The 22,367-nt window shown below is 35.2% G+C and overlaps 2 protein-coding genes across 2 annotated transcripts; one reads left to right on the top strand and one right to left on the bottom strand.

The window, feature by feature from the left end:
* Nucleotides 1-504: 504 nt before the first annotated feature.
* Nucleotides 505-2,272, top strand: LOC112637966 (the record flags this gene model as incomplete). Its single annotated transcript, XM_025408740.1, has 5 exons — nucleotides 505-517; nucleotides 703-873; nucleotides 1,104-1,284; nucleotides 1,476-1,663; nucleotides 2,151-2,272. Coding segments are annotated over exons 2-5 (609 nt in total), but the record flags the coding sequence as incomplete, so codon positions are not given.
* Nucleotides 2,273-2,706: 434 nt separating this feature from the next.
* Nucleotides 2,707-4,344, bottom strand: LOC105257599. The gene is made up of 3 exons (XM_011268332.2): nucleotides 4,105-4,344; nucleotides 3,678-3,912; nucleotides 2,707-3,420 (listed from the first exon to the last, which is right to left on the bottom strand). Exons 1-3 carry the CDS (start codon nucleotides 4,257-4,259, stop codon nucleotides 2,707-2,709), a joined length of 1,104 nt encoding a protein of 367 aa, XP_011266634.2. The 5' UTR covers nucleotides 4,260-4,344.
* Nucleotides 4,345-22,367: the final 18,023 nt, after the last annotated feature.

Below are 22,367 nucleotides of genomic sequence, written 5' to 3'. Positions count from 1 at the left end.
CAATCACAAGCGTTCAGTGGTTTTCATCGTTTTTGTCGATTTTCCGCTGTTTTCAACGGCTTTTAGCGGAATGGATTTTAGCGGAACGGTGCTAACTGTATGTACATTTAACCTCAAAGTGTGCAATCAATGCAATCAGTGCAATACATGTGATATAATATATATTAAGATAGAGAATAATATATTTACCATGAGTACGAATACGAAATTATCACAATTAGTAAGTAATTATCACAATTAGTAAAAAAATATTTAAGTTTAATTATTCTTGTATGCACGTACGTATTTGGATTTGTGTTACAATTTTTACATTACAACTTTTCTATCTTTTTCTATTTTAAAGCAATAATCTGTACTAAATGTATTTACAATTAATCTGTGCAGAGCAAGAAATGTGGATATTGTGGATGGATTTTAACAAATAACATGGATGTACTTCAACATGCACCATGTTTTTCTGATTATGATGAAGCTATTAACACAATAATTATTGATGAAAATAACATTGTGACTATAGGTAAGTTAATTTTTATTTTTTTAATAAATTTTGAACATTATTTTCTTTTTTCTTTTTTTTTCATGTCTTGTTCTTATTTTTTCTCTTTTTTTATCCTTCTCGCATTATAGCCAGATCTATTTACAACTACTAACAATAAGTAGAGAATAATGCCTGTATTATTGCAACATATGTATATTTTTCAGGATATAGACCTGGTATTGAAGTCAATTGTTCTAATTCACAAGATACAGATGAAATGTTGATAGCATGTGTTTCTCAGAAACCTGCTTTATATGATCATCGATTACCAGTTTCTGAGCGAACAAATTTGAAAAAAAATGCCTTGTGGCAAGAAGTTTGCAATATGATGGGAGGTATGCATAACTATTATTTTTAATTTTTATTGATCAATGTTATTATTTTTTACACATAATTAACATAACACAATTAAAACAATTAACATATACAGATCAACTGTTTTAATATAATGTTAAGATCATTATTTTAAATCTTTAACTGACTACTTTAACTGACTCATGTATTATATATAAATAATATTGTATGTAAAAAAGTATTATCTCTTATAATATTTTTAATATGACAGACATCATGGACGTTACCGCTGCCAAAAAGAGATGGAAATATTTAAAGGACTGTTATGCAAAGGATAGAAAGAAAAGCAACGAGTACATACCAAGTGGATCAGCAGCTCCTAAAGCACGGAAAAATACTTTCCGTTTTTACGAGGCCATGAGCTTTTTAAACGATTGTATGGAAACAAGACAGTATGTATCACTCTCTTTAGGTTATTGCACGTAAAATGATTTTATTGTAACATTTTATTTAGTTTAGTTTTTTCATTTCTTATTTATTGAGAATTTCTAACATTGAAATAGCAGTGAAGCTGCTCTTACCATATATTATTAACAATAAATTGTTAATTAATTTTTTGACTTTTATTTTTTTATTTTATTAGAACAGTAAGCACTCTGCCCAGAAATTCATCAGTCTCAAACAATCCATCTGTATCAATATCACAGGCATTGACACTACGGGCATCATCAATAGCATCGACTTTTAATATGTCGGAGAATGGGAACACTGCATCATCTGAGAATGCAGAAGAATGTGCTACATTAAGTTCTAATTCCTATTCATCGAAAAGTATGTACAATTATTAATATTATGTTTAATAATATAAAATTTGCTTTAAATGTTTATTACAACTTGTTTTTCTTATACACAAACGTAAATTCGTATTATTATGCAGTTTTAGATTTTATCCAGCTTAGACTTATACCAGCTTAGACTTTATCAAAATTTATTTAAAAAATAAAAATATAAAAGAAATAAAATGTATATTTCACAAATTCTTATAATTTTATGAAATATACATTTGGTTTATTTTATATTTTAATTTTTTAAATAATTTTTGATAAAATAATCTAAATCTACATAATGATACGAATTGGCATATTATGAATTATAAAAGAAAAAAAATATTTATTTTTAATTTTTAAATTTACAAAAAATTTGAATTTAAAATCAAATATTTCAAAAAAATTCCGTTTTTCTTGGATAAACATATTTATTTTTATTATTATAACTTTTTATCATAATTGTATACATTACTTGTTTCTTTTTTTTTTAGAAAAAAAATCAAAAAGAGATTCTAACAGTTTAGATGAAGTTTTTTTAACAACACTAATGGCCGAACCAGCGGCACAAAATGATCCAACCTCTAACTATGCACTGAGTTTAGCTGATGGGCTTCGCCGACTTCCTTACAATGAAAGAGCAAAATTGCAGATAGAGTTTCTGAGCAGGGTAATGGAAGTTCAAAACAGATTAGGTAATTACACATACATAATAGTATATATGTATGTAATAATAAGCATAATAAGTATGCATGTATAGGACTTATATGTACATTTTTATTGTTTTACATTTATTTATTTACATTTATTCTATTTTTATGATATATATAATATTTTTATTTCAGATTCAGAAATGTGTCCACCCTAACGCTACGATATATTTGCTAATAAGTGATTAAGTGATATTACATTATAAAATATAGTATATAAGCGATAAAATATCAGATGTTTTATAATTTTATTAAGTTTAATAAAGTTTAACAAAGTTTTATTTTATTCACTATAAAATATGTGTACAAATTCAAGAATAGAAAAAAATAACATTTATATTTAAAAATCATTGCTTAACACCTTATCCCACTGCCAATCGACTGCACCAGTGTTCATAAAAAAATCGGTATAATGCTCTCGCACTTGTACAGCATATTGACTTTGTGCATATTGACTGTTTTCTCTGAGTGACTCTGTTTCTGTAAATGCACCTGCATAAATCAAATTTGTATTTTCTTCTTGGTTATTTCTGCAGTAAGTTCTTTCTGCTAAAGGTAGTGACGCTTCAAATTGGATTATAAAATTATGCAAAGCTGTTGTAGCTTGCACAATTTTTATCGCTGTTGTTAAAGAGGTATTTATTGGTTTACGATAAATTCTCCAACGAGCTGCGAGCAATCCAAAAGCGCTTTCGACTACTCGTCTCGCTCTACTTAAGCGATAATTAAATACCTTCTTTCTTAGATCAAGATGTGTATTTCGGGGAAAAGATCGCATTATATATGGTGTTAAGGCAAAAGCCTCATCTGCCACTAATATATATGGAAGTTCCGGTTTATTCATTTCTAGTTGAGTTGGTTTGGGTAAATTCATATTTCCATTTTCAAAACGGATACCAATCTCACTCTTTCGAAATACACCTCCATCGCTTTGTCGACCTTCAGCACCAATGTCCAACAGCAAGAAAGAATATTTAGCGTCGCTAATCGCCATTAAATTTATACTGTGGTCTCCTTTATAATTGTAATACGTGGATCCACTATTCGGTGGGGCCTGCAAACCAATTAATTAATAGCGTTTTTCATTGGCAGAATTAGTGCGCACTGAGTGTCGTTCTAACTTTTTTTAATTCCAGTGAACAATAAAGATAGAACGACAACCAGTGCGCACTAATTCTGCCAATGAAAAACGCTATAAAATTCATATTCAAAAATTGCATTACATACAAACACACACACACACACACACACACACACATAATACGTATATAATATATATTTTTATAATATGTACAAAAATAGTATATTTACCTCAACTTTAACATGTTTACCGTCAAGTGCTCCAATACAGTTAGGATAGTTCCATTGTTCTTCAAAGTCTTTAGCTACCATCTGCCAATTTTCTGCTGTTGGATTGAGAAAAACTTTTTCTTGTAATTCATCCCAAATACATTGACACGTTTCAGATATAATTTTTGATGTGGTATTATTTCCTACACGGAACGCATACGACACGGATGCCATGCTGTCTCCACTGCTTAAATACCTTAAAGTAAATCAATTCTCAAGGAAATCGGCTTTGGAGCCATCGCGGTTGTTCGTGGGAAATAATAATTTTTAAAGTACTCTTCTCTACGCGGAGAAGAAAATATTTCAATGAATGTACACCGATCTCTTTTGGAGATACTTAGAAGTGTACATTGTTCTTAAATTGAGAAATAAAATGTACAGATCATACCTTAAAGTAAGTTCCAGTCGTGTACGTGGTGGAATTGGCTCTCGAACTGCATACTGTTTCTGAATTTTTGGTCCAACAATCTCCAATAGTTTTTCAAATAATATCGGTGACAACCTCAAGAAATTACAATACTTTGGGTCATTGGAGTTTAACATTTCTACAATTAAATTATCACTGGCGCCTTGTAAAAATCTTCTTTCAGGCTTGAAAATAGGACGCACCCAAAACTTTCTTTTTTGTTTTTCTTTTATATTCTCACGTTCTTTTATTTTTTTATATATTACATATAACTTGAGTAGCTTTCTTTGGACCGCTTTTTGATCTACTGCAACTTGTAATCTTGATTTCTTCCAATATTGATATATGCAGAATAATGCAGTTTTAGAATTCATTGTAACCTATAGATCCTAGTCAACATATATAAATTAACATAAAATTACAATATTTATTTTAAGAGTATACAGAAGTCAGAAGCGAGTGTAGTGAAATAGTCTAGTAGACAATCTACATTTTTACTTTTTATAAATGTTGTAGGACAAAATTGCAAAATCTGACTTTGTAGTGACCTGTGAAACTATACAAGGAATAATATGAAAAAAAACCTGAAAAAATATTACTTTTTCGAGTCAGAAAATGGAATATACGGAAGTGCACTGTCTGATTTCCATTTTCTCAAAAAAGTTATATTTTCTCATAAATTTTTAAAAATATAGTTCTTGTATAGTTTTGCAGATCACTACAAAGCCGGATTTTGCAATTTCGTCCTATAAAATTTATAAAATAAAGAAATGCAGATTGTCTACTACACTTTACTACATTTATTTCTGATTTTTGTATATATCTATTTAATATTTTATTATAAAATATATATTGCCCCGGTTACAAAATTATATAATTATACATTTCTATTATCTTTAATTCTTTAACAATAATTTATTAATTTCTATTCTATACTACCTTGTTTTCACACGCTGCACCGAATTTTAATGTATGTATATACGGTTCCGTCACTTCTGTTACGCAGATTCCAAATTCCTACATCCCCATGGAGCGGAATGAACGTAACCGAAAAAAGCAGAACGTCCTTAAAACGAGTTATAAATATTGCTTTTGCCATTTGTTTGTATTATTATGTGCATAAATATTGAATTAGATATATTTTTCATTAAATTGATTAACCAAAATGTTAAAATTTGTCAAATGAACTTCAACGTGTTTTTACTCTTTTTGAAATAACAACTCGTGATTGGCCTGCGATATTTTCATTCCGCTCCATGGGGATGTAGGGGATGTTGAAAACAGCGGAAAATCGACAAAAACGATGAAAACCACTGAACGCTTGTGATTGGTTCCGCTCTCGTTCCGCGTTACGCCATTCCGCTGCATGGGTTCGCACCCTTATTTGCCAGTTTCTTATCGTGTTGTTTAATACATATAAAGCTTAATTCTCTGATTTATTAAAAGTTATATGGTTTTAAGGGGCCATAAGATGGTGTCATTGGTTTTACCTTGAAAAGTCGTTTGAAGGTCACGTAAAGGTTACCTTCAATTTCTTAAATGGAACACCCCATTTTTTATTATTTATTCTTGTAGCTTATTTCTAGAGCTTTCCAAAACACTATAATAAAGTATTTCTTCATTGAGTACTTTTTGAGTTATGAGGCTTGAAATAATTTTTTTAATTTTATATAGACTATAAAATATCTAGTAAAATATTCATTTTTCGATTATCTTATCTTAATACTTTTATATACAAAATAATGAGAGGAATTAATTGATGAAAAGAAGAAACATAGTTGTTTCGAAGAAAAAATATGTAATTTAGAATTAACAATAATGTAAATGCAGCTTTCGGATTTAATTTTAGTCTCGATTTCGAGCACCGGTTCGTGTTTGCGAAGCGCGAGACGGCGTGTGTTTTTGCGGCGCTTTTTCCGCGAGAAATTCTGATGTTCCTAGAATGCTCGGGTTCTCGAAATCGACGGTCGCTTTCGCGGAAATATTTATTTCTCGACGCCGCGATTTAAAATTCGCGTTCGGTCTATTACAATCGATGCGCTTTAATAACGACGGCGGATGTCGTGATATTAAAATACGCAGTGGCGTTTAAATATTTATTTCTTGATACCGCGATTTAAAGTCCACGGATGTCGTAATACTAAGATACGCAGTGGCGTTTAAAACGACGATGACGGTGATAGCCGGAAAAAATGTATGCGCTTGACGGTGGTAACGCGTGGTATAGGATTGCGTCGCGAAGAATGTAATACGCGGTGCAGCTGGATCTAAAACACTCGATCAGGGGCAGTTCAGAGCTCCACCTTCCGTGAGGGTTCAGCTGCGGATCAGGTAGATTGCACTTGTACGTCGGAATCGAGATCACTCGTTTAAGATGGACTCGCTCCACCTTTTTGTTCTCGATAAACTCGTGCTTTGTAGGATTTTCTGGATTTTGCTGCTGAAGCGTATTGTGGAGAGCGGATCAGAAAAATGTAATGATAATCCGAAATGTGGCTCTTTTTATACGGGCTAATTGCCCGCGTCGGCGCGCGGCGGTATAACCCCTTCCGAACGGGTTTTCGGAAAACGGTGCGGTCGGGCCCGCTTGGAGAGGTTCGGGTGTGCGCCGAACGCGGGCTTTTGCCGGTCGGCGGTTCGGGTCACGTCGGGTATAATCGGCGATGTTCGGCCGAATTTGAGTTAACGACTTCGCATTTAACAAAGTAATCTTAAAAAGGTGGGCGCACTGCGCCCCTGCCTCTGCTCGGCGGATGTTCTGCCGGGCGGCAACTTCCGGCGGGTATTATGCCGGGAATCGTAACGATGCACCGAGATGCATCATTACACGTCTTTGAGCTTATTTCGTAACAATTATCGTGGGTTGAATGTGTCGCGGTGCGAGAAATTCAGCTATTATCGAAATTTTAGTCGATTGCGCTAAGAGCAGCGTGAGTAAAGAGCTGAGAAGTACAGCGCGAGCTGCGTAATCTGCGTCCGATGGCTATCGATAATCGATTGTAGTAACAGTGCCCGTCGCAAGCGAGATCAATCGTTTTCGCAAAATCTGTAATTATTCTCGCTCAATTATTAGGCAAGCTGTCGAACCTTTTGCTTGGAATGGCGAGCTAAGAAATTACGAAGAAAAAGACCGGTACGATAAGACGACGATTTAGGTGCCGAAATTTCATTCCATTCTGGGAAATATTATTCGGTCTGGCAAACTCATGCCATAAAAACGGACTCGAATAAATAACAGAAATGCTTTAGCGCTCTCTTATGTTGTCGATTTCGAGCAAACATTCGATCCGATTGAATATTATTAATAATTATAAATAATTATAAATAATAAGCTCACAGTAAAAATTAACAAAGAGGTAAGAATAAAGGCTTGAGAGCTTTTAATGGAACTATTAAAAATTATATATTAATCGTAAATACTTAAATCACATAATACAGAATAAAAAATAAGTGTAATACAAAATTATATATAAACATGCTTAAATAATGAACGTGTGCGGACTTTTCGACTTGTTTTCAAGTCATCTTCAGCGCAAGAAATAGAAATGAGATTTAACATGAATGTGTGTTATTAACAGTGAAACGGATAATAAAAAAGCAATATAAATTCTTTGTCCAGTGCGATAAACTTAAAGTTGTTGTTAAAGTAAGGTGGTCCATCACTAGTTGGCAAATTAGGAGGCCCACAATTAATATGATTCAATATTAGTCTCATGTTTGTATGGAAGTTAATTCAGGTCATGTAAAATAAGCTTGTTAAACTCTAGTAATTGGAAAAGTCAAATTATATGTCAATTATTAAAAGAACAAAAAATTATGAATTATTATTGTTACTACCGCTATCGATTTGACCGATTATGTATTTGGTTTTCTCATCTTTTCGAATTAATTGTGAATATCCGTTCTTACTTTGATTTATTATTTAATTTATTTTTATATTATTTTCTTATTAATAAATTTGTTATATAATATTTCTTTATTAAGTCCGCGTAATTTATTTGAGTGTGAGTCTCTCGTGATTGTCAATTTCCTTCTTGTCTGTTGAATGTCGAATTAGCTAAGTCTCGCATAATCAATTGACTTTTTCCAAGACCCTATCCCTCTATCGTTAAGCGAGCCCATGGCGAAATAGACTAACGTTTTTCGCGTTCTTTGGCGTTTAGCGAAAATTGATGCATGAAAGACCGCATCTGACTTAATTTCGAGGTATCGAGACGGCCTTCGCTTCGTCGCGGCTCGCGCGCGAACACCCTCCATTCCTGTTTCTCCGAGCGCGAATTTTCTATCTTCGTTCAATATTTTTTTTACGACGTCTCTGCTCCCCGTCACGATCTCCTTCCTCTAACATCCCGAGGAGGAATTCATAATAATAAATTGAAAAAGCAACGACGCAATATACAGAGTGTCTCACTCTGTATATTTAAGTGTCCACCCCAAATATCTCTCTCATTTTTGATTTTAGAAAAAAATGGTTTAAATTGATTTTAGAAAAAAATGGTTCATGTTTTATATGGTTTCAAGGGAGCCATAAGATGATACCATTGATTTGATCTTGAAGAGTCATTTGAAGGTCACGTGAAGGTTACCTCAATTTTTTTAAATAGCACCCCTTACTTTTTATTACATATTCTTGTAGCTGACCTCGAGAGCTTTCCAAGACACTATAATTAAATGTTTTTTCGTAAAGTACTTTTCAAGTTATAAAGCTCCAAATTTGCAAAATTGTGATAAAAATACAAAATATTTCGTAAAACATTCACTTTCCGAGAGTCTTATCTTACATGATCCAGCCAGTCAAGGTCAGATCCGAGCATGATCCAGCCAGTTAAGGCAAGATCCGAGCATGATCCAGCCAGTCAAAGCGAGATCCTGTATTACCTGATAATCAATGAACTGTAATAATTGTGAAAGTGCAATTGTCAATTTTTGGTATTTTGGCGCTTTTTTTCTTTATAATTACGGCTGCTTATCCACCTGCTTATCCAAATGAAATTGTGGACATGATTCGTATTTTGGGTGAGGCCAGGAATAATTACTCGGCAGCAGAAAGGCTTTATGCTGAAAGATTTCCAGACAGACGCCATCCTGATAGGAAAGTAATAAAAAGATTCTGCGACAGAGCTGAATAGGGTTTTCTTAGAAGAAACCGGCGAAAATCGAACCCTGATGAAGTCACATCATTGACTGTTATAGGTGCCGTTGGTTTGAATCCTCAAATCTCTACGAGACAAATTGACAGGCAACACGGTATATCTAAATCAACAGCCAATCGTGTGCTCAAGTTCAACAAGTTTCACCCATATCACATTTATCTAACTCAGCAATTGGAAGAGAGGGACTACCAACGCCGTGTATGTTTTTGTAACTGGGCTCGAGATCAAATCCAACAAAATCCAAATCAAATTATTTTTCTTCCAAGACTTGACCAAATCGTTGATCTTATTGATCAATTTGTTTAACGGATCCTTATTCAAAACTTTGTAAGTGGCTTGATCACTCAGCAGCAGATCCATCTTATTAAAATAATCTTTCTTATCCATAGCGACGGTAATTTGGCCCTTGTCAGCGCGTGTGACCATGATATCCTTATCATTATCCCGTATGAATTTTTTTACACAATACCAAAAAAACTAAATAATCTGATTAGACGCGGTAAAGACAGATTACATAATAACGACAAGACAAGCGTTGTATACAAATTAAATTGCAAAGATTGCAACATATCATACAGGTCAAACAAAAAGACATCTACGTACACGAGTGAGGGAACATTGTAATAATATAAAGTTACATGTTTCTAATCACTCTGTGATTACCAAACACAGATTGGAATCTGGACACGAATTTGATTGGTTGAAACCCGAAATCTTACATAGCGAAATGTATGTTCGAAAAAGAGAGATTGCTGAGATGTTTTTTATTAAGAGATCGGATAATCTCATCAACTTACAGACAGACACAGACAATCTAAATAATATTTATGATAAAATAATAAAAGTCACTTAGTTGTGTCTCTCCCTCGAGATTCGTTTAGTTTTTCGACGAAGTCTCATACGGACGCATCAGTCTCTCTCGTTTTTTGAATTTAATTAGATAACGTTTTATAATTTTGACTCGTGATGGTTTTTACAAGTGCTATGTTTGCGTCTTGATTATTATATTTCATCGGTAATTTTGTTTTACTCTTTATTCTGTTTGTGCTTTTATGTATTCAAACCGTTAATTTAATGTATTTTAAATCCTTCCAGTATATACTTGATAAGGACCACAACCATATGGTCGAAACGTCGTACTAAATAAAGAAAATTTCTGGCTAGTTTGGTCGAATATATTTTTTCAATAATCCTTTGATTATTTGACTAGCGATTATACCTTTTCTACATTTTATATATATATACAGGGTGTCCCTAAATTCGCTCCCACGGAGTACAAGGCGTGATACTTTAGGCTAAAAGAAATAACTTTTTCCTTTAGCAAAATTGCGTGCGATAAGTAGTTTTTGAAGGAGAGCAGGTTGAAGTAAACCAATAGGCATTCTGGTGTAAGTGGCGCTCAGGGTCGACGCGCGCGCTTCGTTCACTTGTATCAAATTCTTGACTAGTATTTACAAGTAATGTTAAAACATTAATGCTTTGTTATAATTAGTTTACTATGAATTTATTTTTATCTTAATTATGATTTTATTTTAATCATACATATAATTAGTTAGATTATACTTAAGACTCAAATAATAAGAATCAACTTGAATACTGAACCGTGATCTTTTTCCATATTGTATTCTTTTATTCACGGTTCAGTATTCAAGTTGATTCTTATTATTTGAGTCTTAAGTATAATCTAACTAATTATATGTATGATTAAAATAAAATCATAATTAAGATAAAAATAAATTCATAGTAAACTAATTATAACAAAGCATTAATGTTTTAACATTACTTGTAAATACTAGTCAAGAATTTGATACAAGTGAGCGAAGCGCGCGCGCCGGCCCTGAGCGCCACTTACACCAGAACGCCTATTGGTTTATTTCAACCTGCTCTCCTTCAAAAACTACTTATCGCACGCAATTTTGCTAAAGGAAAAAGTTATTTCTTTTAGCCTAAAGTATCACGCCTTGTACTCCGTGGGCGCGAATTTAGGGACACCCTGTATATACAGGGTGTTCAAAAAGTCCCGGTACGGGGGAATAACTCGAAAAGTAAGGGTCGGACAAAGAAACTTTTCCGACAAAAGTTGTAAGGCTTACTCCGAGCTTTTATCTCGTGACCTTGAGTTTGACCTTGAGCTTGACCTTCAAGATTATTTGAAGGTCAAAGTGTTTTTTTTAAATGGGAACCCCTATTTTTGATTGTATATTCTTATAGCTGACCTCGAGAGCTTTCCAAAACACTATAATAAAATATTTTTCCCTCAAGCATTTATCGAGTTATGAGGCTTCAAATCATTTCTTAATTTTACATAAACCGTAAAATATCTTGTAAAATATTCACTTTTCGATTATTTTACCTAAATACTTTTATGTACAAAATAATGAGAGGAATCAATTGGTGTAAAGAAAACATATAGTTGTTTTTAAGAAAAAATATGTAATTTGCAATTAACAATTCCATATTTTTTCTTAAAAACAACTATATGTTTTCTTTACACCAATTGATTCCTCTCATTATTTTGTACATAAAAGTATTTAGGTAAAATAATCGAAAAGTGAATATTTTACAAGATATTTTACGGTTTATGTAAAATTAAGAAATGCATTGAAGCCTCATAACTCGATAAATGCTTGAGAGAAAAATATTTTATTATAGTGTTTTGGAAAGCTCTCGAGATCAGCTATAAGAATATACAATCAAAAATAGGGGTTCCCATTTAAAAAAAACACTTTGACCTTCAAATAACCTTGAAGGTCAAGCTCAAGGTCAAACTCAAGGTCACTCTTAGATGCACCGTTTGATTTCCCGAAACTTTTGTTATTGACGTTTTTTTCTAGCACGCTTATTTTCCAAGAAAATCAGGTGTGTCCATACTTTTGGGACACGCTGTATATACAGGGACCATTTTAATCTATAATGGAAAATATCTCGGAATGTTGGTGAGATACAACAAAATGTTTCAGACAAAAGTTGTATGGTTTCTAGGGGGACATAAGATGGTACCATTGGTTTGACCTTGAAGAGTTATTTGAAGATCACATGAAGGTCACCTTCAATTTCTTAAATGGAAACCTACATTTTCTCATTACATATTCTTGTAGCTTATCTCAAGAGCTTTCCAAAACACTATAATAAAATATTTTTTTATTGAGCACTTTTCGAGTTATGAGGCTTGAAATCATTTCTTAATTTAACATAAACCGTAATATATCTAGTAAAATATTCATTTTCCGATTATCTTGCTTTAATACTTTTATGTACAAAATAATGAGAGAAATCAATTGATGTAAAAAAAACACATAGTTGTTTCAAAGAAAAAATATGTAATTGTTAATTGCAAATTACATATTTTTTCTTAAAAATAACTATGTGTTTTCTTTACACCAATTGATTCCTCTCATTATTGTGTACATAAAAGTATTAAAGCAAGATAATCGAAAAATGAATATTTTACTAGATATATTACGGTTTATGTTAAATTAAGAAATGATTTCAAGCCTCATAACTCGAAAAGTACTCAATAAAAAAATATTTTATTATAGTGTTTTGGAAAGCTCTCGAGATAAGCTACAAGAATATGTTATGAGAAAATGTAGATTCCATTTAAGAAATTGAAGGTGACCTTCATGTGACCTTCAAATAACTCTTCAAGGTCAAACCAATGGTACCATCTTATGTCCCCCTAGAAGCCATACAACATTTGTCTGAAACATTTTGATGTATCTCACCAACATTCCGAGATATTTTCCATTATAGATTAAAATGGTCCACCCTGTATATACATATATACAGGGTTGGGCAAAAGTCCGGAAACGGTCAAATATCTCGAAAAGGATCAACTATAGCGAAAAATTGTAAATAGCAAAGTTGTAGGGCTTAAAAAAATGTACCTAATGATGACTAAAAATTTTACTTTGAGTGGAGGACGAAGATCATATAAAAGTCAAATTGAATTTTTTAAATGGAACCCCCTATTTTTCATTACATATTCTTGTAGCTTATCTCGAGAGCTTTCGAAAACACTATAATTAAGTACCTTTTTATTAAGTACTTTTTGAGTTATAAGGCTTGAAATAATTTCTTAATTTTACATAAACCATAAAATATCTAGTAAACCATTCATTTTTCGATTATCTTACACCTTCATACTTTTATGTACAAAATAATGAGAGGAATCAATTGGTGTAAAGAAAACACATAGTTGTTTCTAAGAAAATATATGTAATTTGCAATTAACAATTCCATGCAACAACTATGTGTTTTCTTTACACCAATTGATTCCTCTCATTATTTTGTACATAAAAGTATGAAGGTAAAATAATCGAAAAATGAATATTTCACAAGATATTTTATGGTTTATGTAAAATTAAAAAATGATTTCAAGCCTCATAACTTGGAAAGTACTTAATGAAAACTAACTTAATTATAGTGTTTTGGAAAGCTCTTGAGATGAGCTACAAGAATGCAAAAGCATATAGGGTGTCCCATTTAAAAAGTTGGAGCTGACCTTCGCGTGTCCTTCAGGTGGCTCTTCAAGATCAAACTAATGACACCATCTTATGTCCTCCTTGAAACCATACAACTTTTGTCTAAATCATTTTTCTCTATCTTGCTTAGGTTCCGAAAAATTTAGGTGGTCGGATTAAAATGAAACACCCTGTATAATAATATGTAATAATATTTTTTTTCAGTATTTCATTATCTTTTTTAATCTATCTATATTATTATCCATGCATAATACTTTACATATAATATTGACGAATTATTAGCTTTTTTTTGTTGTTGCAAATATCAATATTTTTAATAATTAATAATTTCACAATTGTCAAAAAAAAATTGCGCGTTTTCGCTTTTATATTTATCCAGGAATGGAGAAATCAACGTGCACGGTAGTTCAGTTTTCAACAGATAACAGATAACTGTTGAAGCAATACCATCGAGCTGGATTGAACACAACAAATGTTATTGGCCTCCATTTAAATTTGAACAGATTATCACAGCAATTCGGAAAAACATGGAACAAAATACATGTTGGCCATGTTACGATATTATAACGTTTCGAAACAGCACTTATGGTGAGTAATATTTTATTATTTTTTTTATTTGTAAAAAATATTTAAATTAATATTATTTTTCTAAAATTAAAGTAATATATATTATGGCTATTGCTCATTATAATGTAATATTAATTTGCATAATTTTAGATGATTACAATGTAACGAGATTAAAAACCAAAAAAGCCGAATACACATCTGCATCTGATTTAAATTCAGAGATTGAGGGCATGAAAAGAAAAAGAATAATAAATCGTCTGTACGTAGCAGCGATGACGATTGCGATAAAAATAACAACTCTTCAACAAAACAAAAACAAATAAAAAGTTTGTTTCAATAAACAAACATTTTCTCTACTTATTGTGTAAATATTAATGTTTTTATACATATTAGTATACTCTTTGTCAAATACATCATATACAGGGTGGGGCAAAAGTTCCGGAACGGTCAATTATCTCAGGAAATATTGGTTTATTAAAAAAATGTTTCGAACAAAAGTTGTATGGTTCAAAAAAATCTATCTACTGATCTTATTAGTTTGACCTTGGGTGGCGTTGCCAAGGTCAGGTCAAGGTCACGTCAATTTTTTTAAATTAAACATACCATTTTTGATTCAAGAATCTAATAGCTGATGTCAAGAGCTTTTCAAAACCCTATAATAAAGTATTTTTTCGTTAAGCACATCACAAGTTATGAAGCTTAAAAGTTATAGTACCGCCGGCATTAGCATTACCCAAGATATACCACGCGGAGGTTGCACGGTCGGATTTATATCTTTTTTGTTTTGTGATATGTGCGTGTGTGCGTGTATGTGCGTGTACGTGTGTGTGCGTGTGTATGCGTGTACGTGTGTGTGCGTGTGTGTGCGTGTGCGTGCGTGCGTGCGTGCGTGCGTGCATACGCGCGCGCGCGTGCTCTCTTATGTGTTTCTAAATAAATGTTCATTAATTTATTAAGTGTTCAAATTGATGTCCTCCTGCTTCTTGGCAATATCCTAAGCGAAAATAAAATGTATCTGTGACGTTTCTTAAAGTTTCCGGTGTTATTAAATTTGAAATGTTTAATATTCTTTCCCTTAAATCGTTCACGTTGGTAGGTTTCGTTTCATAGACTCTACTTTTCAAATATCCCCAGTAGAAAAAGTCTAACGGGTTTAGATCGGGAGATCTCGGTGGCCATTCTATCGTGCCTCTTCTACCAATCCATCGACCAATAAAAGTTTCGTTTAGAAAATTGCGTACACGCAATGCGAAATGAGCTGGAGCCCCATCATGCACGCACGCACGCACGCACGCACGCACACGCACACACACGCACACACACGTACACGCATACACACGCACACACACGTACACGCACACACACGCACACACGCACATATCACAAAACAAAAAAGATATAAATCCGACCGTGCAACCTCCGCGTGGTATATCTTGGGTAATGCTAATGCCGGCGGTACTATAACTTTCAAGCTTCATAACTTGTGATGTACTTAACGAAAAAATACTTTATTATAGGGTTTTGAAAAGCTCTTGACATCAGCTATTAGATTCTTGAATCAAAAATGGTATGTTTAATTTAAAAAAATTGACGTGACCTTGACCTGACCTTGGCAACGCCACCCAAGGTCAAACTAATAAGATCAGTAGATAGATTTTTTTGAACCATACAACTTTTGTTCGAAACATTTTTTTAATAAACCAATATTTCCTGAGATAATTGACCGTTCCGGAACTTTTGCCCCACCCTGTATGTATTATATTATAGTGTATTTGACAGAGTATATACTAATTCATACTTAAAATTATTTTCTCAGAGAACGAAATGGTTAAAAAAAAGACCAGAAGAGCTATATATTCCGAACACTCTGAAGACTCTGAAGAGTCTAATAGCATTCTTCCAAAACATCCGCAAATGACAGGTAGATAGATAAAATAAGTATTCAGTTCGTTATTTAATTAGATTATACAGGGTGTCCCTGAACATGTGCTCACTCATTTGTAAAAAGGTAGAGCACAATAAATTAAATAAAAAAATCCTATTATATGTAACGATTTTTGTAATAACAATCGAAATGATACAAACAATCATATCCATATACTCTTGAGCCGCATAATTCATTTTGCACCTTACTAATACGTAAAAAAAACGTACAAGACAATAAGTGCAACAAACGAGAAAACAATTAAAAATCGGAAATTCTGCCCATGGTGTCCTCATAATAAAGTATCTCAATTAATCATCGCTCGATCCTGGTCGATAAATGTATGGGCAGGGAGTAATGGCAAACAGAGTGGTAAATAATCTTGTATATTAAGAAATCTTTTTTCTCCCGCACTACTCTCATAATAGTTATTGCCGATTTTTAGATCGGCCCATATTTTTTTCTGCCACGTCTCGATGGACAAACGTACGCGGAATTTATTGAAAATGAATTGCCAAATCTGCTACAAGACGTTCCACTCTGCGATCGAGAAACAATGATGTTTCAGCACGATGGAGCTCCTGCACATTATCGCCGACAAGTACGGGAAATTTTAAACGCGCGCTTTCCGGATAAATGGATAGGTCGAGGTGGCCCAATCATTTGCCCGGCACGGGGGGGATCTCCAGATTTAAACGTATTAGATTAATTTGTTTGGGGCTACAACATTAGCAGGCTAAAAACATTAGCAGAACACACGCGTGATAGAAATGAAAATGAGGCAGGCGAAGCGATTATAGCGGCCTTTAATGATATTACGCCAGATATGGCACACCGAGCGACGCAACAAATAGTAGAAGAGCTGAACTCTGCTTACAAGTACGAGGAAAGCACTTTGAGCATTTGTTGCATTAAATGATGAGAGTGGATTAGGCCTATTGGGGAAACCACTAAAAAAAAACACGCCAGCTATCTACCTCTGGTGTGGAAACGATAGTATGTTTCCTTGCTACGAAATAATTTTATTTGAAAAATGATATGAATGAAGCACGATTCTTTTTTCACACGATTACAAATTATATTTGTTATGTCATATATCGAAAAGTATAATACGGAAAATGCTTCTTGTATCATTTTTATATTAATGGATGGTTTATTTTGATATAATATGATGTTCGAATATTTTCATACGAATATTTGTTGTAGCCCTGACAAAAGAAGCAAAAGAAATCGATAAAAAAAGCTGTTATCTATTAATTGTAAATAATACATTAATCAAAAACTCATAAATTCACGATTCAGATTCCTTACATTTCTTTCCTTTTCCTATCTTATTTATAGCATCTAAATCTAATTCAGCTTCGTCTTTTTATTGTATTATACATATCTCTTATCATACATAAATTAATTATAATCGCAAACAATGCCAGAAATGAGACGCGAGATATGAATCTTGACGCGATGCAGTGAAACGTGAAAATGGCGATAGCGGTAACCATGGGTAGCGGCGCGCTGTCCCTCCTCCCGCCGCGTGCCGGCAGACAATGTCTGACACGGTGGACCGTGCTATAGCTCGAGCGCTCGAACGCTTCTCTCATTCGTCCGATTTCAATAATTAATATTTCGATTGTTATTACAAAAATCGTTACATATAATAGGATTTCTTTATTTAATTTACTGCGCTCTACCTTTTTACAAATGAGTGAGCACATGCTCAGGAACACCCTGTATATAGGTGCATTTAATTAGAATATATATATATATATATATATATATATATATATATATATTGCGACGTTTCTTCAATTCAATTTAATTGATTCGCCACACTCCTCGAGGTGTTGGAGGGGAGCGTGCGCGGGGGAGCGAAAACGCCGACAAAAAAAAATAACGAAATTAATACACTCGCGTTCTGAGGAACAGGGATGGAGGACGTTCTCGCGCGAGCCGCGGCGGAACGGAGGCCGTTTCGATATCTCGATAAGTTGGGCGCCTGATGCGGTCTTTCACGCATCAGTTTTTCCACGAAACTCCAAAGAACGCGAAAGATAATAGTCTGCTTCGCCACGGGCCGATTAGCTCACCTAACGGCAGAGGGGAGGGGTTTTGGAAGAAAATCAATTGATTATGCGAGACTTCACTAATTCAAAATGCGACACAGGCACAAAACGGGTATCGACAACCACGAGAAACTAACACTCAAATAAATTACGCGATTTTAACAAAAAAATATAACAAATTTATTAATAGAGAAATGATATAAAAGAAAAATGTAAAAATGAACACGAATAACAGATCAGTTTGGAAACGTCGGTTCACAATAGATTCCAACGAAATACGAAAGCGAGATACACAAATTAATTCTAGCACGAATAATAAGACGTTATTCAAAGCAAATGTTCGCTTGAAATCGACAACCGAAAACGAGAGCGCTAACACATTCCTGTTGTTTATCCGAGCCCGTTTTTAGGGCCGGAGTTCGCTGAACGATACCTTTCAGAATACAAAAGATTTTCGACACGGAAATATTCGCGGGTAATATTCATCCAAAACGTATCATAATTTCGGCAGCCAAATCGACGACTTATCGCTACAGACCCTTCCTCACAATTTACCAGTTCGCAATTCTAAACGACAGCTTAATAATTCGACAGCATAATTAACCATAGATCGGAAATTATTAATACTTTTGCAAAGACGGATCTCGTATGCGATAGGAAAACGATAATTTCAATATTCGATAGCCGACGGCAGCCGGAGATTTTTCTCGGCCAGCGTTTCGCCTCTTTCTTCCGTGCAAGCAGCTCAGATTTTACTCTCGGTCGTACTTTGGCGATTATTTCGCACCGCGACCAATTCGACAGATACAAATTATCATTTATTACGTTCTATTCGACGGCGTAATAAGCGCGACGAAGACGCAAATACTCTATTACTATTTATTACGCTCTATTCGACGGCGTAATAAGCGCGACAAAGACGCAAATACTCTAACGCACACAATACAATAAAATACAATATACGCTCACACACACCCTTTAACAACCGACGACGACATACACGCAATCAGACATCAAAAATCGCTTTGAGATAATTTACGGAATATTCCACGCGGCAACGACAGCGGTATGACAACACGGGCGGTATACGCTTTCGCGATCCTTCGCGCACGCGGTCGATATTCGGCGGTCGATAGCTAGGCGTAATGAACACCCGAAACCCGGAGAGAGACGAACGTTGTCTTATCAATTTAATGCCTACGACGCGAGTGTCCGCTTTTCCTCGGTCGCTTGCCTCCGATCGCCCGAAAATTCACCAAATATCGACGGCTCGATACCGAGCCGGAACGATCGCGAAACACGAAAATGGCGACGGCGGCAGAACGGCCGACCCGCGGACCGAATCGCGTATGTGGCTCACAAATAAAAGATGGGCAACCTCACCGATACTTCTCCTCGCGCTGGGGATGGTCCTCGGCCTCGTCCTCTGGGATATCTCGTCAATGGCGACAACGACTTTCACTTAACGACAACGATACGACAATCTAACTAACTAGGACGAGCTCCCGCACCAGAATGATCCCTGGATCTCTGCAGCTAGGGTCGATAGCGTCAATGACCGCGTAGAGGGGTGCGCAGCCCCGCATCTAATCAGGTCGCGGCACGCGAGTGATCCCGGCGCCTCGCGAGGTGCGAGATATTGAGGCGCCTGGCGCGAAACGGCCTCAAATCAAAATTACGTTGTCGCGGGCCCCTTTCTCAATGGCCCGATGGAGGCTCGGCTGTCGTTCTCGCCTCTGCGGGGAAGGTAGCGCCAATCAGCCCTTTGCCCGGTCCTGTCAGAAAGGGGCGAGGTTGCCCCCTTGGCGTCTGGTTGCTTGATCTTCCGGGCGCTATTTCTTCCGCTGTCGGTCGCTGTTAGGCGCCATGTCGCCGGTCGCCCGTAATCCCTCGCTGCCCTCTCGCCCTCCGAATCTTCTCCGGTGGGTTGCCCGAATTTTGCTCGTTACAAAAAATGATACTTAAAATTAGTAAAAACATAATGATCTGGGTCGTCTCTCCAGGGATCTACTTCTGGGAAGTCCACCTAAAGAAAGATCTCAATCCGAAGCTGACTTCGCTTCGAGCCTTAGAGGCAAATTAGATAGAATCCATTTCGAAGTTAGAGGGCGGATGGACATAAAATCTTCCCGAATGAAGAGCTGGTATGACCGCAATGCCAGACAAATTCTTTTTCAAGAGGGAGAGAAGGTGTGGTTCTTTAATCCTCGAAGAATTAAGGGAAGAGCTCCCAAACTTCAATCTAATTGGGAAGGCCCTTTTGTAGTAGTGAAGAAGTTAAGCGATGTGGTGTTTTGCATACAAAAATCCGTTAAGCATAAGAAGAAGATCGTCCATGCGGATAGATTAGCTCCTTTTTCTGAGAGACGATAGGGTAGATTAGATAGGGAATAGCTTGGAGCCCGTAATAGAAATTAAGATAGGAATTAAGTTTCTATTTTCCAGTTATTGCGCTTTCTTGTTATTTCTTTTAACAGGCGAAGTGTTTTCTGAATGGAAAAGGAGAAGGAAAGCTGATGAGTCGTAAAATGGAGATTTAATAACGTAAACTCCCAAAGAGAAGACTGCCTCGCCCATGGTTTTTGAGCCGTGGTTTTCCCGTGGGCCGGAGGGCGAATGCCGAGGCAGGGACTTGGGGAGTCCTTTTGGGAGGACGGGTCCACGGTAGATACCCCCCTCTTGTCCGAAGAAAGTCACGGGAGGAGAAGGACCAAAAAGGACTCGCGCCGGGAACAGGAAGATGGCTGGAATGGGAGGCTGCCCTGGAGTCGGTTCTTGAGAGCCTGGCCAGCTCTCTGGAAGGGATCGGTTGGGAGCCTGCCCGGTGGATTGGAGCCTGATCGGAACGATGCTCGGAAACCGGGAGCAGCAGCTCAGGGAGAGCAGGATCGTTCGGGGTTCCTGGAAGTCCACGATGGTCATTGAGCCCCTTGCTGATTGTCAGGACGACAATCTTGAAGAGGAGGGGCAGTGTTACGCGCGCGCCCGAGTCGTCACGGCCCTGCTGTTGTCTGGATCCCGTCGGCAAGAAGATTATTTACAAACAACGACTGTCAGCTGAGTTCGGTTCCAGCTGTCTGGCTGCGCGGACGCGAATTTGCATCGAGCCGCTAATTCTGTGTTGAATCGTTTTGTGTTATCGTTTGTGTTGCCCTGTGTTGGGAATTAAAGCTCTTAGTTACTTTTAAAAGTGTTTATTTATTTCGCGAGCGAGCGGCCGATCTTTTCGTGCGCGGCTTCGATATTTATCGAAGTCCTCGCCGCGGGCGTAACAATATATATAAAAAAATAATTAATTTTACATTTCAAACTTTTATTACTCATTAATCTCATCTTATAAAGTTTTAATCCTATAAAGTTTTAAATATTTATTTCAACAATAATTATAATGGTAAGGGCACTGAAAATGACAACCATTTTAGATCCTTTTTTGGATTGTTTTTTGGACATCCGAAGTAGTGAATAACCGACGTCTTATGGACGTCCAATGGATATTCGTCGGACTTAATTCAGACATCTTATGGACGTCCAAATGTCCAAACTCGAATGTCCATTGAACGTCCATAGGAGTTCCATGTGCTATCTAAGAACCTATAGCTTATTTATATATATGTCCTCGAAATAGACCATACATATTAAATCATTTATAGTTTTGAGAAAGACGATATAAATAATTACCAAAAATAACTATATCGACTAAATAATAATCACTTCTAACTATATGCATATACATAGGATCCATAAAATGTCCTCAAATTATATCAAAGACATATATATATATATATATATATATATATATATATATTATATATAAGCTTTATATAAAGATTGTAAAACGATAAATTGTAATAGCATCATCAATAATGTAGTAACTCTATTTCCCGACCATTCAACGTTACCGACTTCACATTACTTATTCACTATCATATAATTTACACTACACTTATTGATTTTATATATTTATAGAATCAACACATTTATTAATTTAACACAGTGCTGGGATTTACTTGCAATTTTCGGCCAGATTTTTTAGCTTACGTCTACTGTTCCCTTCTTA

This window comes from Camponotus floridanus, unplaced genomic scaffold (assembly GCF_003227725.1).
Source record: "Camponotus floridanus strain SB8 unplaced genomic scaffold, Cflo_v7.5 scaffold228, whole genome shotgun sequence".
NCBI classification, from domain to species: Eukaryota; Metazoa; Arthropoda; class Insecta; order Hymenoptera; family Formicidae; genus Camponotus; species Camponotus floridanus.
The sequence above is the reverse complement of the archived record's forward strand: the minus strand, read 5'-3'. Positions and strand labels throughout refer to the sequence as shown.

What these genes read in the sequence shown, in the direction of transcription:
- LOC105257599 (XM_011268332.2), bottom strand. Translation starts at nt 4,259, where the DNA reads ATGTTAAACTCCAATGACCCAAAGTATTGTAATTTCTTGAGGTTGTCA. An exon ending in CGACTGGAACTTACTTTAAG is followed by an intron (nt 3,913 to 4,104) that starts GTATGATCTGTA and finishes ATTTACTTTAAG; the next exon opens with GTATTTAAGCAGTGGAGACA. An exon ending in GTAAACATGTTAAAGTTGAG is followed by an intron (nt 3,421 to 3,677) that starts GTAAATATACTA and finishes ATTGGTTTGCAG; the next exon opens with GCCCCACCGAATAGTGGATC.